The sequence below is a fragment of the Neolamprologus brichardi genome, chromosome 2, assembly GCF_056152115.1.
Source record: "Neolamprologus brichardi isolate AB-2024 chromosome 2, ASM5615211v1, whole genome shotgun sequence".
Classification (NCBI taxonomy): Eukaryota; Metazoa; Chordata; class Actinopteri; order Cichliformes; family Cichlidae; genus Neolamprologus; species Neolamprologus brichardi.
In genome coordinates, this window is record NC_142105.1 from 11,020,250 (window position 1) to 11,039,451 (window position 19,202).

At 42.1% G+C, this 19,202-nt stretch overlaps 1 protein-coding gene across 1 annotated transcript; it reads right to left on the minus strand.

Annotated features, from left to right (window-relative positions):
* Window positions 1-201: 201 nt before the first annotated feature.
* Window positions 202-19,202, minus strand: pcdh12 (protocadherin 12). Its single transcript, XM_087830267.1, has 7 exons — window positions 19,187-19,202; window positions 16,705-16,799; window positions 13,496-16,270; window positions 9,497-9,588; window positions 6,268-6,419; window positions 1,940-2,104; window positions 202-1,752 (listed from the first exon to the last, which is right to left on the minus strand). The coding sequence occupies exons 1-7, from the start codon at window positions 19,200-19,202 to the stop codon at window positions 1,514-1,516; spliced, it is 3,534 nt and encodes a 1,177-aa protein (XP_087686393.1). The 3' UTR covers window positions 202-1,513.

A 19,202-nucleotide genomic window follows, 5' to 3' on the forward strand; every position in this document is an offset into this window, starting at 1 on the left:
AATCATCATCGTCTTAAATAAAGAATGAAGACTAAGATGAAAAGCAAATCTGCTTAATGGAAGCAGATGTTTGAACAGCTGGATGAGTGTAAACAATTGTGCAAAGGAACAACCTGAAAATATACAAAGAACAGTGAAGCTCTTAAGTGCAAATAGAGGTTGTGTTCATAAAGATCCACAAGTTTAAATATGATGCACATTTTATTGAAAAAGTTCATATTACAAAAAGTAAAACTATATACACAGTGCTGGCTGTTAAATGGATAAAATCTGCTACATAGTGAGACAACTTTCAGAAGCGTTTTAAGCCAGAGGTTAAAGGACTGAAGCGGTTTGCTGGCTTACTTTGAGGAGGAAGTTCAGTCTGACATTCAGCGTGATGTTTAGTTCATTCTTGAGGAAAAACAAAAGGACAAAGCGACATTTCCTCCCAGTCACTGGTTCGCCTTCTGCCAGCCAAACCCTGAACAACAACAGGGTTTATTAGGTCCTGACAGAAGGAGGTCATCAGGTTACTGCCTGTGTCCGAGTTAAGAACAATGGAGACGCTGCAGTCTTCAGGTCCACTTTGGCTGTGTTTTCCCTGCACGTATTTTAAAACCTGACATCACGACGCACGTGTGAATTTTTGAAAAAATCAGATACTGTAGCACCAGTTTAACAAAATCTGAGCTGATCTTCAGTCTGTGCATCTGTCTAAACCCTGACCCCAAGCATAACGTCTATGTTTTATCTTAAAAACTGCACATCAGCATGATGTTGTGTCCAATACTGCAGCCTGTAGAGGAAGAATGTGAAGTGGAAACTGGTGACTTTGAGAAAACATAAAGTCCTGAATCCACGTTCATTATAGGGAAGAGAGGACTGAGGCGAAGCTGCACATATATATAATTTCAAATGTTGGAGGCTGTGTCTTCCTGCTCCTCTTGTCTGTAGTTTGTGGTTGTGTTTAGCATCAGAGAGGTAGTTTATTTCCTGAGTTACATTTCCTAGTATTGTTTTCTTTTAACATCCTGGCAGCTCATTATAGTTGTACTATACAGAACTGGGAACTAGAATCATGGAGGTTGTCCCACCATACGATGATTTCATTAAAACAAAAAATGTAATATTTATTTCATGTAGTTTCTCTGGTCTCTGGCAATGCTTTAAACATGCTTATAGGATAAATGTATTTTACTCTGACTAATGTGTTGCCTTTGTGGTGCTGTCTTCAGTCTGGTTTGTGAAATAAATAAGCTCATTTCCAGCCAGTGTGAGATGGTTAAGTGCACAAACTAGTCAAGCAGAGGAAAGGGAAGAGTGCTGCTGGCTGAGGGGAGTGTGAGGGCCGAGTGTATGTTAATTAAATCCATCACAGATCCACTGTGGTGTTATTTACTGTTGCACATGCCTAAATTATGTTTCTGTGACTGAATGCCTCTAAAATCCTCCACAAAAACAGACACCTGAAAAACACTGTCTATTGCACAGTTGTCAGTCTGTTCCAGTCTTCAGTGAACACATGTTATGGTTATTGACAAAGTCCTGAGGGTGCGGAAGGCCCGGATCTCGCAGAGTTTTTGGCTGCGTTGCCAGCGGCTCCACCGTCCAGGCCCAGAGAGCGACGGTACGCCGCCGACAGCCGGTACAGGACGTCAGGCCGAGGGCCGGGGTGGGCATCGGCCTTCTGCGTCATCAGCATCTCGAACAGCGTGCTCACCTCAGATAGCAGAGCTCCGCCCAGTGGGCCGTCCTTCTCTGGGGTTTTACCTGAGGAGAACACAAAGAGTCAGAAACTCCAGATTTCTGTTCTTCTTTTTATAAATCGCGCTTCTGGTTCAAGTGAACATGATCAACACGATCTTCAATAATAATCAACTATTATCTTTTTATTTTCAGGATAATATTTCAACTTGGGGGAAAAAAAGAGTAAAATAAATTTAAATGCAAACTTTACCAAACGTGGAGAAGGATGAAGATTCCAGGCCATCCCGAGGAAGGGTCTCACTTTCGGGGGATGGAGGGCTGTTGGGGACAAACACATTGTCATGGTAATCGCTGGTGAGTGGGAGGGAGAGTCTGGCCATCCAGGAAGGGTCACTGACCTCTGAGAAAACATCATCTGCAGAAAGAGAAGCGATAGTTTTGTCCTCACACCATCTCAGGTTATTTATAGTGTAATATTATAATATATCTCACAGGTGAGGGCAGTGTAGACATGAAGGATGCACAAGAAGAAGGAAATGACACAGTGGCTTTATCTGGCGGCTATAAACAAGTTTTTTTTTTTTCCTTCTTCCATCAGTTGCATCCTGCATGCTTGGACCGTATGCCGACGATCACGTCCACGGCGACATAAAACTCCTCCCAGCCCTGCCGGCTGCCTGGCAGGCGAGTCGATGTCAGAGGCGTAAATGTCGGGTGTGTCTCGGAGCTCCAACCTTGGTTTGTGTGTTTTCACTCAAACATTCAACATGATTACATGTCTGACTTCATTTATTCATCTACTGTAAATACACTGTCTGCTGGACAGAGTGTAAGGGGAAAACACAGAGATATATTCCTCATCCTGTTCCTCACCCTGACAACATCCTGTTGATGTTGTGCGCTTCCTGCTTGTGTTTTTGTCAGATGTTGTTGTAAAAACCTGATTTCACATCAGCACTAATAAAGTTTTTGTTGACCCTAATTTAACGTAAAACGTAAAAGATCTTTACAACACAAACCTGGATAAGCTCAAGTACGAGCAGGATTGTGGAAAACTGGCAGAGTGACGGGATGAGCAGAAACACCGGTTTATTTTCTCATTAACAGCATTTGTCAGTGCACATCTGGAGACCAGCTATAGGAAGCTGCTCATTTGTCATATCCCTGATGTTGGATAATGTGCCAGTCAATTCTATAAGAACATACATGTACTCCCGGACTGTATCTGCAGCCGTCGTGGACTAAAAAGCAGAAACTGTGAGAATCAGCCTGCGGACGAGCTTGGTCTCTTTCATCTAACCGCAACCAGATGGAGGATTAAATGTACCACCACAAACACACACACACACACTAGTGCTTACATGCAGAATGGTAAAGACCGCCCCCAAATCACCCACCCACCATCCACCCCCTTTCCTCTCTTTGTTTTAGGAGTATTTCACCACAGAGCACCCAAACTCAAAATCCTCAAAATCACTAAATGTGTCAAGTTTCAGATCATCTTCCTGTTTATCCAAGTGTTCTGCCTGTAATTTGAATCCATCATTATACTTTATTTAATCTGAACAAGTCTTTCAGGGTTTCTCCTCCAATAGGAAGCTTTAAACACTGAGCTCTCGTCGAAAAACAGCGAGGCCTTCTAAGCCTGTATCTTCTTTACCTGTGAAACAGGAGTCAGCAGTGGAAGTAACAGGTCTCATAGAGACTCGTTTGTGTCCACATACACAAAGAAAAAAAATTCTCTGTTTAACAGGGTAAAAAAGGCCGCAGGGGTTGATGGTTGAGACCAGAGACGTGTATGTCCCAGATTTTCACACTTCTTTTGTATTTTTTTTAAATATGTTATGAATTAAATATGCATTACTTTGATAGACTTGCTGCAGCTGAAACCAGTTTATAACCAAAGTATATTGTGTGTTTGTGCATTACAAACACACAATATACTTCCTACTGTAATATATTACAATCTGTGCTGGATGTCATGAAGAATGTGCCAGTTTGTGTCAGTGGACACAAAAAACTGCAAATCAAAAAACTGTTTTTTACAACTGTTTTGTTCTTTGCTGTGAGCTCCATAAACTCACAACAATGCTGGCCAGGATGCAAAAGCAGAGCGTTGTAAAATCCATGAACTCATAAACACCAAATACAAAGAAACCAAAGACAGGGGGGGAGCAGCCGTTCTAACAGAGACAGAAAACAGAGTCAATTCACAAGAGAGGCAACAGTAACAGGTGGGTGAAACATGAGCGACTCAAGGTGGAGAAACCAATCACCGGAGCTGGAAGCCAAGCAGTGCCTGGCTCATTAGTCATTATATCATTTTTTATAATAACCAGAAGGTGCTTTTAACCCCTAAACAGGAGAGCCTAAAGGAACCGAAGGAAGCCAGTGTTTCCTTTGAATGTGTTTTAATATTAACGGGAGGAAGAAGAAAATCTACCTAACTTGACCTGATTGAAACTTCAATGAGCTGTGGGCCACTGTTGGTGGCCTCATTGGAGGGACACTTCAGTGTTCAAGCAGTACAAAAACAAACAATTTTCAGAAATCTTTGTGGGTGTTTTCTTGTTGTTGTTTTGTTTAATTTGTTTTGTCTTGTTTGTTTGTTTAATTTCAAATATTGTATAACAAGACAAAACTGCAAACGTGAATGCAGATTTTAACTGACTGAAGCCTTTCATTGAACTACCAAATGAACACATTGGTCCTCTCTTTCTGTCCAAACACGTGGCAGCACTTCTGCTATCATTCTGTTCATATTTAACAAAATAAAAGTGCAGACATAAATGTACACATTAGCTTTTAAATGTCTCACTGAACTAACACAGCCAGTCCCTCAGCATGTTTGTACTCTCTGCTCATGTTGCCTTCATATTCAATCATTTTGGGCTTTTTAAAGAACTTATTTTAACATTGCACTCAAGAACAAACAAATCCTTCCCAACAAAAAAGTCACTTCAATGGACAAATTGCATTATATTTCTTCATGTCAATATAAGGGCCGCATCTAGGGTTGACGTGGACCGCAATTGGCCCCCGGGCCGCGAGTTTGAGACCCCTGCTATAGATAAACAAACATAAATTCTGTTCATCATTAAATTATTTTACACTAAAAATGACAATAAGAGCTTTCCTTTTCATATATATTTTCCTCTCAAAGTTATTGTCAGTCCTCAGAGTGGAAACTTTGATAAAGATTCTTTAGTTAAAGCACAGAAGCAGTAAGAGAACATGCTCATCTACCATGAGTGCAACCAGTAACTACAAAATACAAGACAAACCAACATAAACGCACAGCTTCTCTCCCCTCAGCAGGCATAACACCATCCTCAGGTATGAACAAAGGGACGTGCATTTATGTGTGTGATTCATAAAGGTGCAGGTCAGGAAAAAGAGGAATGTGCTGCCCTGAAGCTGTCTTCAGAGCTGAGCTGTCTGCAGCACAGTGTGACTTACACTGATGATGGAGCCTGCGGGCTGAAAGGTGAGTCAAGCGCATACATAACTCAACAAACTCCCACTCGTTCTTTTGTTTCTCTCCCGCGCTCTCATCCTATCATAAAGTGATGCTCGTTCTTCCATCATCAGGCGGTAACCCCCTCTGCTCACCTCCAAGCTGTGACCACCACAATGCCAGGAAGAAACTTTTTAACACACCTACGGTACACACTCAGACGCTGGATCAGGCGAGTGTTGGCTTTTATACCGCTGAGGAATTCCCAAGATGTTAGATAGACTTTGGACAATCGACATCAATCATTACAGCGTTTTCCAAACACGAAGTAATGAAACCAGCTGTTTGTTTACGGGGGAAACGACTGTCTCCTTACGGCAGAAGAATGTAAAAAAGAGTGTATCAGAGATTCAATCTCAAAACACAGCAAGACGTCCTGAGTGGAGTGTGTGTGGGTGGATGTGGATGTAACTTGCCACTGTGTTATTTCCTGCTTTCATCCTGTTTTCTACAGTTGTCTTTGACTGTCCATTGTGAGTGATCAGTCTCTGTGTGTGCTGCAGGGTTAAAGTTTGGCTGCTTTTGTCCGACAAATCAAAGAGCTTCACCGGGAGGTTCCAGCTAAATCCACCAGTTTAGTTTCAGTAGATCTTTAAATAGACTAACCATCAGTCAAACAAACCTGAACATCAAATAACCTTCACACAGAGTCAGGACACACTGTTTTATTTTATGGACCTCTATGGTGGGAGGATGCAAACAATGCTTACAGCTACTCATGCTAAACTAAAGAAATCAGCTAAAAAAGGACAAGAATGAGCTTTTGTGGTCAAAAAACCTGGAACCTGAGTTCATTACCAAAAATATCTACAAGTGCTGAAGAGTTAAACATCTTTATTTTACTGCAGTTGAGTCAGTGAGGGTTAGCTGGTTGCTTTTGCTTGGACATCTGTTCATTTAAGTGCTAAGTTGGAAATCTGATTAAGAGTTCTGATGGTCCTTTAACGTGTACTTTCCCATTCAGTGGTGATGATGATATCATTGATTTAAGATGGGATTTCACTTCCAATTTCCAAGAATGATTGCTAACCTTGGGTGTCTGTCAGATGTTGTGTGCTTACCAGAATTGTTGAGGAGGTTGCTGAGTCCTTCCTCCAGCTGTGGGTCTATCGGTGAGTCTCTTCCTGGTTCCCAGTCCACATCTCCAGCCTCGCTCTCGCCATGTCCACTGTCTTTGGTGCTCTGCCAGTCAGAACAGTCCTGACCTCCATACCTGCGGACAAACGTGAACTTGACTCACAAACTCTCCGTTCATGTATCTGTTTAACTTTGGCCAGTGTGTCTGTTTAAGCTGATAGTTTGAGGTCACAGAGTTCTTGATAGAAACGTTTCAACAGAACTATTAAAGATTTTTTTTTATGTAAAATTGCAATGGGAGCATTCACTTTATACAAAGTTAAACAAGTAGTTGGGTATGCAGTCCAAACTCATTTAAGAACAGAATCTGCCCAATTTACCTTTTCTCTGGTTTGGTTGTTTATTTTTAAAAATAAAACAATCCTTAATGCTTAATAAGAGCCAGAACATGAAATATAAACATATAAAATCTTTGGTGATGAGTCTATAAATTAGGGATGATTAGAAGTCCCCAGCTCACAGTAACAGCGAGGCTCATGCTGAGTTGGCAGGAGCACGGCCATGCAAGGCTTAAAAACAAATATCCAATTCAATCCTCAAACTCAGTGAGAGGCATCGCAAACGTAATGTGGTTAAAACATTTTAAAGCCGGCAGCACTGTTTTATATCAGTTACAGTCTGACTGCTAATTAAAGTCACATCCAAGCAGCACTGCTCTGCTTTGTGTCCACATGATGTTTGGATGCAAACTATAATGTGATATTTAGGATTCTCATATGTCAGTATCATTTCCTAAATGCTGCCAAAAGTTCAGAGGTCAGTGTAACGTGATATTTAGAATTCCCATATATCATTCCTTATATGGCCATAGCTCTATATAGCATTACTACCAGTCTGACCTTCAGATCAATCTATGTGATAGAGAGGTCAGAGGTCAAATGGGACATTATAATATAAATCTGTGCTTTCTATTTGTTGACGTCATGAATCATGGTTAAGTTCTAAGACATTCTTTTCCCACCAATAAATCATGAAGTTGACCTTGAGGTGGATGGATGTCAAATTTTAATGATTGTTTAGGTGACCTCACTCTACAGCCCTACAGAGTTTATCAGAATTCACTCAAAACTTTTTCAGCTATCGTGTTTACGATACGCTAACACTACCAAACACAGAACCTGCTTAGTGGAGGTAATGAGCTGAGTGCTGACTGCAAGCTGTCAGCCACAGGTGACCTCACCCTGCGAGTGTCAGAGCTGTGTAGGAAGCAGAAATCAGAAATCTTTGGGAGACAAATGGACAAGTTTGAAAATGTTGCTAGGCGTTAGAATGAGTTTTTGATATCCAGTTAAAAACATATATTCCTTAAAACACGGTGACAGAACTCCAGAGTACAGCTGAGGTCTGATGTTTTTAAGGGTTTAAAAAAGGTGATAAAAATTCCTGAGGTTTCAGGTGACAAGTCCTTTGGTAAGCACAGCTCATCAGAGCAGCAGGTTCGGGCAGGAACCAGCGCACAGATAAAGGTGAGCTCACACACAGGAGTTATGCACACTCAGGTGTGTTTTGTGAGTGAATGAAACAGTGCACCGTGTGTATCAAGGTGATGTCAGATCTTATCTGAGCGCAACAGTGATGCTGCAGCCTGCTTCCTGTCAGCGCCTCTGAATCACTCTGCTGCAGCCTGCTCTGGCGCACACGCTGCAGGGTTATGAGACACTCTTCCTGCGACACTGACTTTGTGTCCTGTTTTTCTGTTGGTGTTATTTCAGTCACAGCAGGTCAGTCGGTCAGAAACACCAGGGAAGACATTTGTCAGCTGCAGCTTTCACGACTTTAAGCAAAAGCAAAAGTTCCAGCTGAACAGTGTGGCGTTACTGTCACTGCTATGAAGGCACAGATGCTGGAATAATGCACTAACCACATTGAGTCAGGAGCTGCCCAAATTCCCAAGTGCATTTTATTTATATGAAAGCCAGGAGCATCCCTCACGGCAGCAACTTTGCTAGACATTGAAACACTAAACTGAGGTGAAAAATCTTCTTTAGTCTAAATCAGGTTGAAGAGATATATTTTCACTTTTCCATTAAAGAGAGTATTTGAACACAGACAATGTTTAATATGCATTTCATGGTGTTGAAGTTTTTGTTAAGCTACGTACAAAGATCTGAATTCATTTTAAACTTTTCAAGTTAGATTTAGCTCAGGTGTTTGGTGCACAAAGTAGCGCAGCCATAAAATACTCAGCGTGGTGATCTCTAACCCTCACCACTGGGTTTCACTTAATAAAACCACAGAACAACAACACATGTGTTTGTACGTGGATCAGATTGATCATTATAACATATGCAGGTTCTTAAAATTGGTGGGACCCCCCCCTCATATTTCTCTCCACGCTGCAATCAGAAGAAGACTGCATCAGAGCGCGCAACAGCGATCACAGTCTGAAGCCAGCATCCATCTGGCTCTTAAACAAGCCTCTGATTAAAGGAAAAACGAGTTCTGGATCTACATCGGGATCTTTTCTTCAGGATATCAGTCTGTTTTGAAGTCAGTGTGCAAGTGCAGTTCCTATCAGGGCAGCAGGAAGAGACCCGTGGTGACCCGTGTTAGTGTCCGGCCACATTTTTAGCTAGAACAACAAATATTGAAGCCTTAAAGGATGAAATAAAGACACTTTGAAGAAGACAGTGTGCCTGGCATGTCCACTGTGCAGTCACTTCTACTATAAAACATCACTCATGTTTGAATTTAAATCATGAGCTGAATAGACTACAAAGAGTTAAAACTAAAAACATGCTGGCATCTGATCAGAGTTAAAACTCTTCGGGAGGTATGTGCATGTGTGTGTGTGTGGAGTGTGTGTGTGTGTGGTGGTGGTGGTGGTGGGGCTGTTTGACTGAGTCTTATTTACTTCTTTTTGATGAAATGATGACCAAATAAACATGAATACCTCATTTGGTCTGAGCACTCTGTGTCACCTTAAAGAGTGGATTCACACTTCAGCACTTCAGTTTGTTCACATTTTTAAGGCTCCAGAAGTTTAAATCAGTTTAAATTCATATAGCTACAGAATGTGAATGTATTTCTATTTGGAGCAAATTTTGAGTATAACGTGGTTTTGTGCCAGATAGAAGCATGTTTGTGACCTTCCTTTGATTTGCTGCGTCTGTACTCCAGAGGAGGAGGATGGAGAGGAGAAGTCAGACTGACCTGCCATTGCGGTGAGAGTATTTGTTTCCACGGAAGTTCGGTCTGGGCTGCAGCTGACCCTGATGGAGGAGAGAGAGGAGCTGGGAGATCTGCTGTAAGGAGGAAAAGATGGAGGGAGAGGAGAGATGAAGGTGAGAAACAAGAGGAGAAAAAAAGGGTTAAACGCACATTTTCAGACATCACTGAAACATTTCAGTTTATCCAGCTTCACCTGAGGTTCACCTGACAGCAAACCAGAGTTACTCCTTCACAGTGAGTACTTCTACCAGAAGTCAGGCACTGGCAGCATATTTCAATACACGCATGCTGCACACATATTTGTGCAGGGTCAGACATTATTATTAAATATATATATATCAAAAAGCTGGTGGGTTATTCATCGGGCCTGTTTGGAAGAGCAGGGTGTAATTTGGTTTCTACAGGTAGATGAAACATGTTTGGAGGTGTAGAACCTCAAAACCTCTAAATCACCACCCAAGCAAAGCAGTTTCATGGGCAGAAGTCAGCAGGCCAGTGCAGTTATTTTAATTTATTTTAATTTGCTAAAAAGCCATTTCATTGATTTTTTGTTTTTGTTTTTTTGTCACACGTGATGATCCCTCCCACTCTGCGTTTTCTTTATTTTCTTCCTGGTTTTGTGTAGGAGGTAGACAGAGTGGAGCCACTGAGCTGATTGCTACATAAGCTGGTTTTCATGTATTAAATCTCTTTCTGTCTGCTTTGGCTCACTCTGATTGATTTTTATTTCTTTCAAACATTCGAGCTCATCTGCAGTCACAGCCACACACAGCAAGTTTGTGGTTTATGGCACTCTTGAAACTGTTTTTTGTTGCACATTTACTGACCACAGAGTTAAAAATCAGTGCCTAATGAGTGATAACAGACCCTGTTCACTGCAGGCATTTTGAACTGATTAACACTCAGAGACCCACGACAGTGAACAAGCATCCACAGAGGATCTCCTGAGCTTTTTTCCTGCTGAAGGTCCACTGAATAATCTCACTCCTAAAGTGAAAACATTTTGTTTGCAAATCAAATCAATGTGATTCACAAATTTTCTACAGACTGTGATGATTCATGTCCAGCTTTTATATCCAGCTGGACAAAAGTTTCAAAGGTGAGTTGGTAACAGCTCTGTAACCGAGGGGAAAGGAACTTGTGCATGTGGGATTATTTAATAAGTCGCTGTATCTCCATCACATGCAAAACATCACTTTAAGTAAAAGGTTTTTCTTTTGCTTTCAGAGTTGCAGCAGCTCATGTTTAAAGGATTAAACTGAAGCTCCAGTGTTTTTACTCTTCAGTAGTTTATAAGTAAATGTATGAACAGCTGAACTTTGAAAGAAGTCAATAATAAATCAATGTAACTGCCTTGTTAAGGTGAGTGGGTTTCTCTGCTGGTTGAACAAAAAGTGCACGTGATACGAGCGACATAAGGAAATTAATTCGTACTCTTTGTGATTTTTGTTTTAGTGTTGCAGTGTGAGAACCGAGCGGCCGACTCCGTCTCACTGCTTTGAGCTTTCTGCTGACAACTCTGTTATACAGCGGATACACACTGCACACCAGGGAGGAAGCACACACACATGTACAAGGTGAATAATGTGTGTGTGTGTGTGTGTGTGTGTGTGTGTGTGTGTGTGTGTGTGTGTGCATGCATACTAATTTATGACTTTGTTTTAGCCGTGACATTTGTGTGTTTTTTCACGTGCACTCTGCTACAGTGACAGGAAATGGTCTCTACGTAAAAGCCTATTCTTCTCTGGCTGGTTTCCTTCCAGGACGAACTCCAAAGTATGCACAGTGATGATCGTTTGTGTGTGTGTGTGTGTGTGTGTGTGTGTGTGCGCGCGCGCGCATGCGTGTGTGTGCGTCTGTGTCTGTCTGTCTGTGTCTTTGTGTGGTGAGGTGGAGGTGAACAGTAAATCCCCCTCCTCCAAGGCGTCGAGCAGGCCTCTTCCTCTGTGACCTTGAGGTGGGAGAGAAATATCTGAAGTCCAAGGAGTGCCAACTGGGCCGGCTGGGAGGGTTAAGGAAAGGAACTGGGCAGAACCCAAAAAGGCCTCTTCCCGTTTCTAATGGGATTCACGTGAGGATGTCGGGCCCGGCCAAAGTCTTTGTTCTCTGTCTGCAGGGCGTTGGCAGCGACTTTTTCCCTCAATAATGCAGATCTGTTTTAACAGTGCAGCATTTCCACAGCTGAAAGTTAAATTCACCATGACTGTGAAGCTTGTAAAGCATTTCTAAAATATAAACTGGCTTTTCTTTTTATCACCATTAATTGGTGGCATCCTCTCTACAAAATCAAATGAGGACAAATTAAATGAAGCTTTCAAAATGTGCTTGTAACTCCAAATACTTTATCCAAAGAATTTATCCCCTTGTGGTCACGTGAAGTGTTAAAATGAAACTCCACATTTCCTGAGTAACATTTTAAGCGCATATAACTGATGTTTATTTATAATTCCAATTATCATTGCTTGTCTATGTTCACTGATAGGTTCAAGGAACTGCTGAAAGTCAGTAAGTAAGCTGTAAAAATCCACTGTATGCTATTCACTCAGCACCAAACAACAGACATAACAGGAAACAAAGCTAGTGGCGTATTTAGGAGCCAAGGAACCAGATATTTCCTTTGGGAGATGGTGAAGAAGGAATCCTGAAACTACCCGCCATACAAAGGCCAGTCATCAGGAGAAAGAGTGAACAGTCTGAACTATTTTTCACTGGTGAATTAATGTTCAGTTGGTTTCAGGATCACAACCTAGAACATCACGGCATGAGATATAATGTTTTTTTTAAAATAAGAAAAACTATTGCATGAAATAAATCCTGTTTGTTGAGTTATTTTAGGCCTGTGCAGACAGGCTCTCTGTAAGTTTTTTTTTTTTTTAAGCCATTTGAAAGTGACAAAGCAGCGTGTCAGAGTAGTGTTAACTTACACTACAAACACATGACAGCTTATTTTAGCCAGCCTCCCTCACACACTCCTCTTCTGGCCCACGTCCTACAGAGCATGGAGCGGCCCTTCCTCCAATATGAATCTGATATGTGAGATTTAGTTTAAAAGTCTGTCGGGGTTTCTCGTGGGGGATTTTTGGCTGTGACACATGAGCACACGAATAAATGTGCTACTTTTTGGTTTCAGAGTGATCCATCAGCGGGTTATTCTCCCCTACACTCACACGTCTCGGCTGACTCCAGCCTTCAGGCAGTCTGAGTAAGTCATCATACAGAAGGCTGAAAAAGCACAAAGACTGCTGGGAAACTGTAAGGGAAGCTGCTCTGTGTATGTGTGCTGCTCTGTTGGTGGTGGTGGTGTGCTTTTAATCTCTACTCTTTAATGGACTTCACTTCAGATTAATCTCCAAGCCTCAAAGGAGAACACTTAATTACTCCAACCCTAACTGTAAGCACATGTTGAAATAAATGTGATCACACATTTTCGACCTAAGTAAATGGCATTTAGATGAGAGCCGGCAGCAGCACATTATCCTTAATGTTTAAGCTATAGAACAGAATGTAAATAAGACCACATTAAAAAATCATCATGCAGATTTAGTGAAATCATTAACACCAGATAAATGGATAAATATGTCAATTCAACCTGCAGGAAAGTTGTTGTGTTTTGGAACGAACGTGGCTTGTTGTAATGAGTTTCATTCTTGCAGCAAATTTAAATAGTTTTAATGTTTGAAATCAGTCATGTGTGACTTCATTTTACTTAGAGATCTCTCCACAAATGAGACCTTAATTCGTCTTTTTATGCAGGTTTAGATGTATATACCGGTGAGTAAAGGTTTTTTAAACACAAAACAGTTTACTTGATTAAAGACACCCAAACTTATTTTATTTTAAAAGACTTGAATTAATAAATACATTCAAGTGGCCAAAATTGTAGATTAATGCCACTGATCATTACCTTAGAGATAAGAAACAAACAACAATAAGATTAAGTCTTGTTAAATATTATGGAATAAGTAAAAGAAGAAAACTCACCTGCACCTCTGGAGAAGCTGAAGAAAGCTCAATGGAGTCTCCAAAAGCAGCCATGGAAAGACGGACCAGGTTTCGAAGGATCTGCCGGTGCGCTGCATCACGTGCTCCATGTCCATCCGAGGTCTTTGGCCTCCTGAGAGTTGCCACAGATGCTGATGAATATTGTGAAACCGTTTCCTCTCCTTCAGAGTTCTTCAGCCTCTTTAAGGTGCTGGAATGTGAGACTGAGGAAGAGGATGAAGTGTTTCTGGATTTGTGAAGAGTCCGGTATGATGTTGCTGGAGATGAAGGCAAGGTTCCATCAAGTTCAATGTTTCCAGGTTTCCTAAGTGTTCTGCAGTGATGGGTGTTGGGCTGAGTGACATCCTCTTCTAGATAGCCTTGGGAATGGAAGCTTGCATTCATAACTGATGGCATTAAGCTATAGTGACTCTCAATCTGCTGATCACCTGAGGCTGGAGGTGGAGTTAGTGGCTGGGCTTCACCATCGTCCTCAGGGAGGTCTTCCTTTCTTCCTCGGATTACGGGAATTAACTGGATGTCAGATTTTCTGATGTTCTTCTGTGGGCGCCGAGGATGGCGGGTGTAGGTCGATTCAGCCTGTCTGCAGTTGTAGGCCCGGTTGTCCCTTTTCTCAGGGCGGCAAAATGTTGTCACCAAAGCGATGGCCAATAGAAGAAGCAGGCATGTAGCACCGAGGCAGATTGCCATCATCATAGTGAAGCTGAGCTGTCCACGGTTTCCAGGTGATGAGTTCTTTAGATGGTCCTTGAGGTTTATGAAAGTCACCTCCAGAGTTGCCTTAGTAGCCAACCTCGGAGTGCCCATGTCAGAAACAGTGATGTCCACCTTAAAGGTTTTCCCAATGAGCTCGGTAGCATTAGTGGTATTAACAAACAGCTGGCCTGAGGTGTTATTCAGCCAGAAGAGCTCAGACGGGTTTTCATCAGTAATGAGGTACTGGAGTTTCCCATTGAGTCCCATGTCCTGGTCTTCTGCTTTGATTGTTGATGCGAGAAATCCAAGCCCCTCTCTGACTGAGTGATCAGTTGCCACATTGGTGGCTTCCTCTTTGATGGCATTCCCCAACTCTGTCACAATCTCACCTCTGTACGCATCAACAGGTACACTGAGAGATGCTACACCTTTTCTTGGTTTTGGCTCCTTGATGACCGGGAAGTTGTCATTTACATCTTCTATGTCAATATGTACTCTAGCTGTGCTTGTGAGTGGTGGATGTCCATGATCAACGGCTTCCACAATGAAAGAGTAGTTCTTGAATTCCTCGTAGTCTAAAGGTTGCTGGACACTTATGACACCAGTTTTGGGGTGAATTGAGAAAGTCTGCGTTTTAGTTTCCTCAACAATGGAGTAGGAGACTTTTCCGCTGAGCTCCAGGTCCTCATCATGGGCTTCGACTTTGAGAATGTGGTAGCCTGTCATGTTGTTCTCCTTGAACGAAGCTCTGTAGATGGGGGTCGAAAATACTGGGGCATTGTCATTCTCATCCAGAACATAGACAGGTAGATGTTCGACATAAGAAAGTAAGGGGTTTCCGCTATCCCGGGCAAAGAGCGTGATATTATACTGCATAACCTTCTCCCGATCCAGGGAGCCGCTGGTGACAATCATGTAGTCGTTGCCGTGCATCTTTTTAAGTCGGAAAGGGCCTGAGCCTTGTTGAATCTGTGCAGTCACATTTCCATTTCTTCCCGAATCTGCATCAGAGACCGTCACCACAGCAAGGAGAGTATCCTCTGGAGCTCCTTCCAGCACAGTTATAACCTGCGAGCTGGCTGGGGTCCAGGTCAGGCGTATCCTCGGTGCATTATCGTTAATATCTATGAGTTTGACGTGCAATCTGCAGTAAGAGGGGATCGCATTTGGCCCACGATCGCTGCCCTGTACAATTACTTCGTAAGAAGACTGGGCCTCATAATCCAATGGTGCCCTGATACTCACTTCTCCCGTTTGTGGGTCCACATAGAAGAGCCTTTGAACTTCTGGATGTGTGTGCTTACTAAATGAGTACTCAACCTCCCCATTGGCTCCCTGGTCTGGATCAGTGGCCTTGAGCTTGATTACAGTAGTCCCGAGTGCTGTGTCCTCTGGTAATGACACAGTTGGATTGCTGTCCTCAAATGTGGGGCTGTTATCATTTGAGTCCTGAATACTAACACGGACTAATGTGCTCCCAGATCTGGGTGGATTCCCTTTATCCCACGCCACAAGGGTAAGATCAAAGGAAGCCTGAATTTCCCTGTCTAATTCTTTGACAACCACCAGCTCTGCCTGTTTCGTCCCACCAGGACCAACTGTCACATCGAGATCAAAGTGCTGGTTGACAGACAGTGAGTAGGTCTGGAGGCTGTTGGAACCTGCATCAGGATCCACCGCCCAGTCCAATGGGATTCGCTTCCCAAGGCTAGCAGTTTCTGAGATCTCCACTTCTTGCAAAGTATTGGGGAAGCTGGGACTGTGGTCATTTAAGTCCATTACTTTCACGTGAACCCGCAGGCACTTCACAGCACCTCGTTTCCTGTAGAGGACACTAAACGCCACCTCACACAGGTCAGTCCCTCGGCACAACTCCTCCCTGTCCAATCGGCCCTGGGTGGAGACAACCCCATCTCGAGTGGTGACAGAAAAAGGAAGGGCTTTTCCCTGCTCCACCACCTGGAAATCTTCCAGAGATCCGCCTTCGTCCCTCTGCCGCAGGTCATAAGCCAGACAGCCGACCCGGGTTCCCGCTGGCTGCTCCTCCGAAACCTGGTACTGAATAGTTGTTGATGAGCAATGTGAGGAGAGGGTCTTGGAGCAAAGACTCGCAACGAGAAGCAGAGCGAGCAGCATGATGATATAAAGTAATAGTTAGCTGCTGTCTAAAAAAAGGGTTTTTTTTCTGTGAAAGACTAATTAAACAGACATCTCTAAGAATCCATGCGCTGACCTGTAAAGAAGCAAATAAGAGATATTTTAAAATCTAAAGTCTGTTAAGTGAAATTATTTTGTGACTCTCTCTGCTGTCAGATAAAATGATAAAATTCACATTTCTCCCAAACTAACCACCACGACCAAGTCAACAAAGTTAAGAAAAACTGATGGAAAAAAAAAAACTCCAACGTGGTCAGGATACAATTATAGAAGCCTACAATTAAGATATCATCCTTTCTTTTCTTCCCTCACGTCTGCCTGCTGTTGTTACTCACACATACAGCTGCTGGCGTCCAGCCTCTCACTTCATCCTCCTTGACTCTGTAAAGTTTGGTTCCAACTGAAAAGCTTGGAAGTGGGTTTCCACATGCTAGAAGGGCACCAGCCAATCCAAGAGCAGGAGGAGGGTCATATGTAAATGAGTCCAGACTGAACACAAAAGAGACGCTCTCCCCTGTACCGAGCAAACTCAGCTCAACTCTGGAGTGCCTTCAGAGAAATATGACACTGCCTCTCTGTCACTTACCCCCCCCCCCCCCCCCCCCCATTGGTCTGCATTTCATCACAACCTGCAGTGTGGGACCTTAAATCACTTGGAAATTTTGTTGTATCCCAGTGGGAAGATAACTGGCTGCAGTATATATACCCGAGCTTCATCACAGTGATCTATAACTGACACAAGAATACAAACACAGATAAACCATAACACACAGGCTTATTGTTCATGCTATTAAAAGTGTATTATTACTGCGCAGTCTGCCTGAACACAGTGATGACTTTCCCCCTCTTTTAACAGTAGTCTTTGTTTTATGTACTTGGAAATATGCAACATTGTTTTATTCCCTCCTGGAAAAGCAATCCTTGAAGAGTTCGCCAGCTATGAAGTAAATGCTCAAAATCCAGAAGCCTGTCCTTAATGTGACAAACCCACATTCCAGCCTTCTCCCAAATATAATTACAGAGAGTTTCATCTTCAACCACACTGCGACATGAGGTCAAAACATTTCCAGAAAGCCATGGCAAACATTTAAGTGCTCATTCCTTTGCACTTAAAGGTTTGTTCATCAGTGAGAGGAGTTGAATGCTTTGAAAAAAAGTCAGTTCATGTCAATTTAGAATTGAATTTTATTTAGTTCAGAATTTAAATTGCATTACAAATTTATCCAAATTGATTATTTACAGCTTCAAGAGTTTTCTATCTAGTTTTCATATGTTTCATACATGACTTTGATGCGCTGTCTGGTGATACTTAGAAATAAGGACAATGAATAAATATTTCAAAGAATTTCACAGAGATTTTAGTCCTCAAGTACATTTCCTACTTGTACTTACTATGTACCTATGTACTTATCCCTTGTACGTGAATGTCTAAGTAAAAAGAGTAGAATAGTCTTGTAGTTTAATGTTTTTCCAGCATGTCCTCAGAATATCCTGCAGACACACAGAATTATGCCAAGGAAGGTTCAAGCATATCGCTTTCCTTTGGCTCAGACAGAGGGGGACTATTCGAAGCCTAAAGCCATCAGTGCTGTCACCTGCCAGTGAAAGACTGAGAGGAAGATGGATGACTGATGAAATCAAAGAAACGCAAGACGACAGAGCTGAGAGTCCTATTCAGAAACATATATCAGAGACAATTTATGCAACTCATAGTCACACATAGGATCCACAGATTAGTTTGCCCGAAATGAAAGCAAAGCACAAAGCAACTGACTTTTTTTTAATAAAGTTGTAACTAATGTGTAAAGGCAAAACATGTAATTTGCTGAACAGCCAACAACATGAGTGATTTTAAAAAGCTGAAAGTAATCAGCAGTGATGTGAAATCTCCAAACAACCGTCCAGTTCACTGACATCATAAGGAGATCGTTTCATTTCAAATTCAGTTCTGTTTAATTTATTTAGTACCAAATCACAACAAGAGTTACCTCAGGGTGTTTTATTTTGAAAGGTAAAGAAGCTACAATAATTACAAATCATTACATGCACTTTGGAAAAAAAATAGTTCTGTGGTTTAGAGTGTTTACTCAAAGGATCAGATTACTTTCTCCATCAGTTCTTATTGGGGTTAAGAACTCAGGTGAAACTGAATGAAGTGATAGCAGAAACTGCGGGCTCACTTTGAAATGTAAGTATCCTGTGGTCCTTGCTGCAAAATTAAATTAAAAGGCACAAAACTGACTTCAAAATGTGATTTAAAGAAATCCTTAGTGATAGTGAAAGGGACACAAACATCAGGTTCCAGAATGGCAAGACAGTACTGGAGAACAAAATATCTGAATTACGCCTAAATATTAAAAAAACAGAATAAATCCTAAATAAAACATTTAAGTGTAATTTAACCCTCAGTGATGGAGGTCGTCTGTTCAGGCGACACAAACCTGAGCAGGAGTTCAGCCAGGCGGGGCAGAGGTCAGCTGGTCAGATGTGGTTATCTCCTAAACAAACAGCATCACCCGCCTGTCTGCTATGTGTGTGAGAGAGAGTGAGAGAGAGAGCAAGACCACATTCCCTCTTGAAGCTGCAGACGAGAATGTTTTCGCAGACACACACAGGCATATGTCTGCTTCCAATTAATCTACCACCTGTATGGAAGAATATTTATGTGTGTGTGTGTGCGTGTGTGTGTGTGTGTGTGTGTGTGTGTGTGTGTGTGTGAGGAGGGGGTTAAGTAGTTCTATACCATCTGTGTATACTAATTTTTGTACTCGTAGTTGAAGCTGGTTCTTATTAGTGTTTTTCTTTTGGTGTTCCTACGTTCACTTTCATTCAT

Bases quoted from the DNA above. Each gene is read 5' to 3' on its own strand.
- pcdh12 (XM_087830267.1), bottom strand. The intron at 16,271-16,704 runs GTGAGTAACAAC...ACAACTATTCAG, and splicing joins GGACGCCAGCAGCTGTATGT to TACCAGGTTTCGGAGGAGCA. The intron at 1,753-1,939 runs GTAAAGTTTGCA...TGTTCTCCTCAG, and splicing joins TTCATCCTTCTCCACGTTTG to GTAAAACCCCAGAGAAGGAC.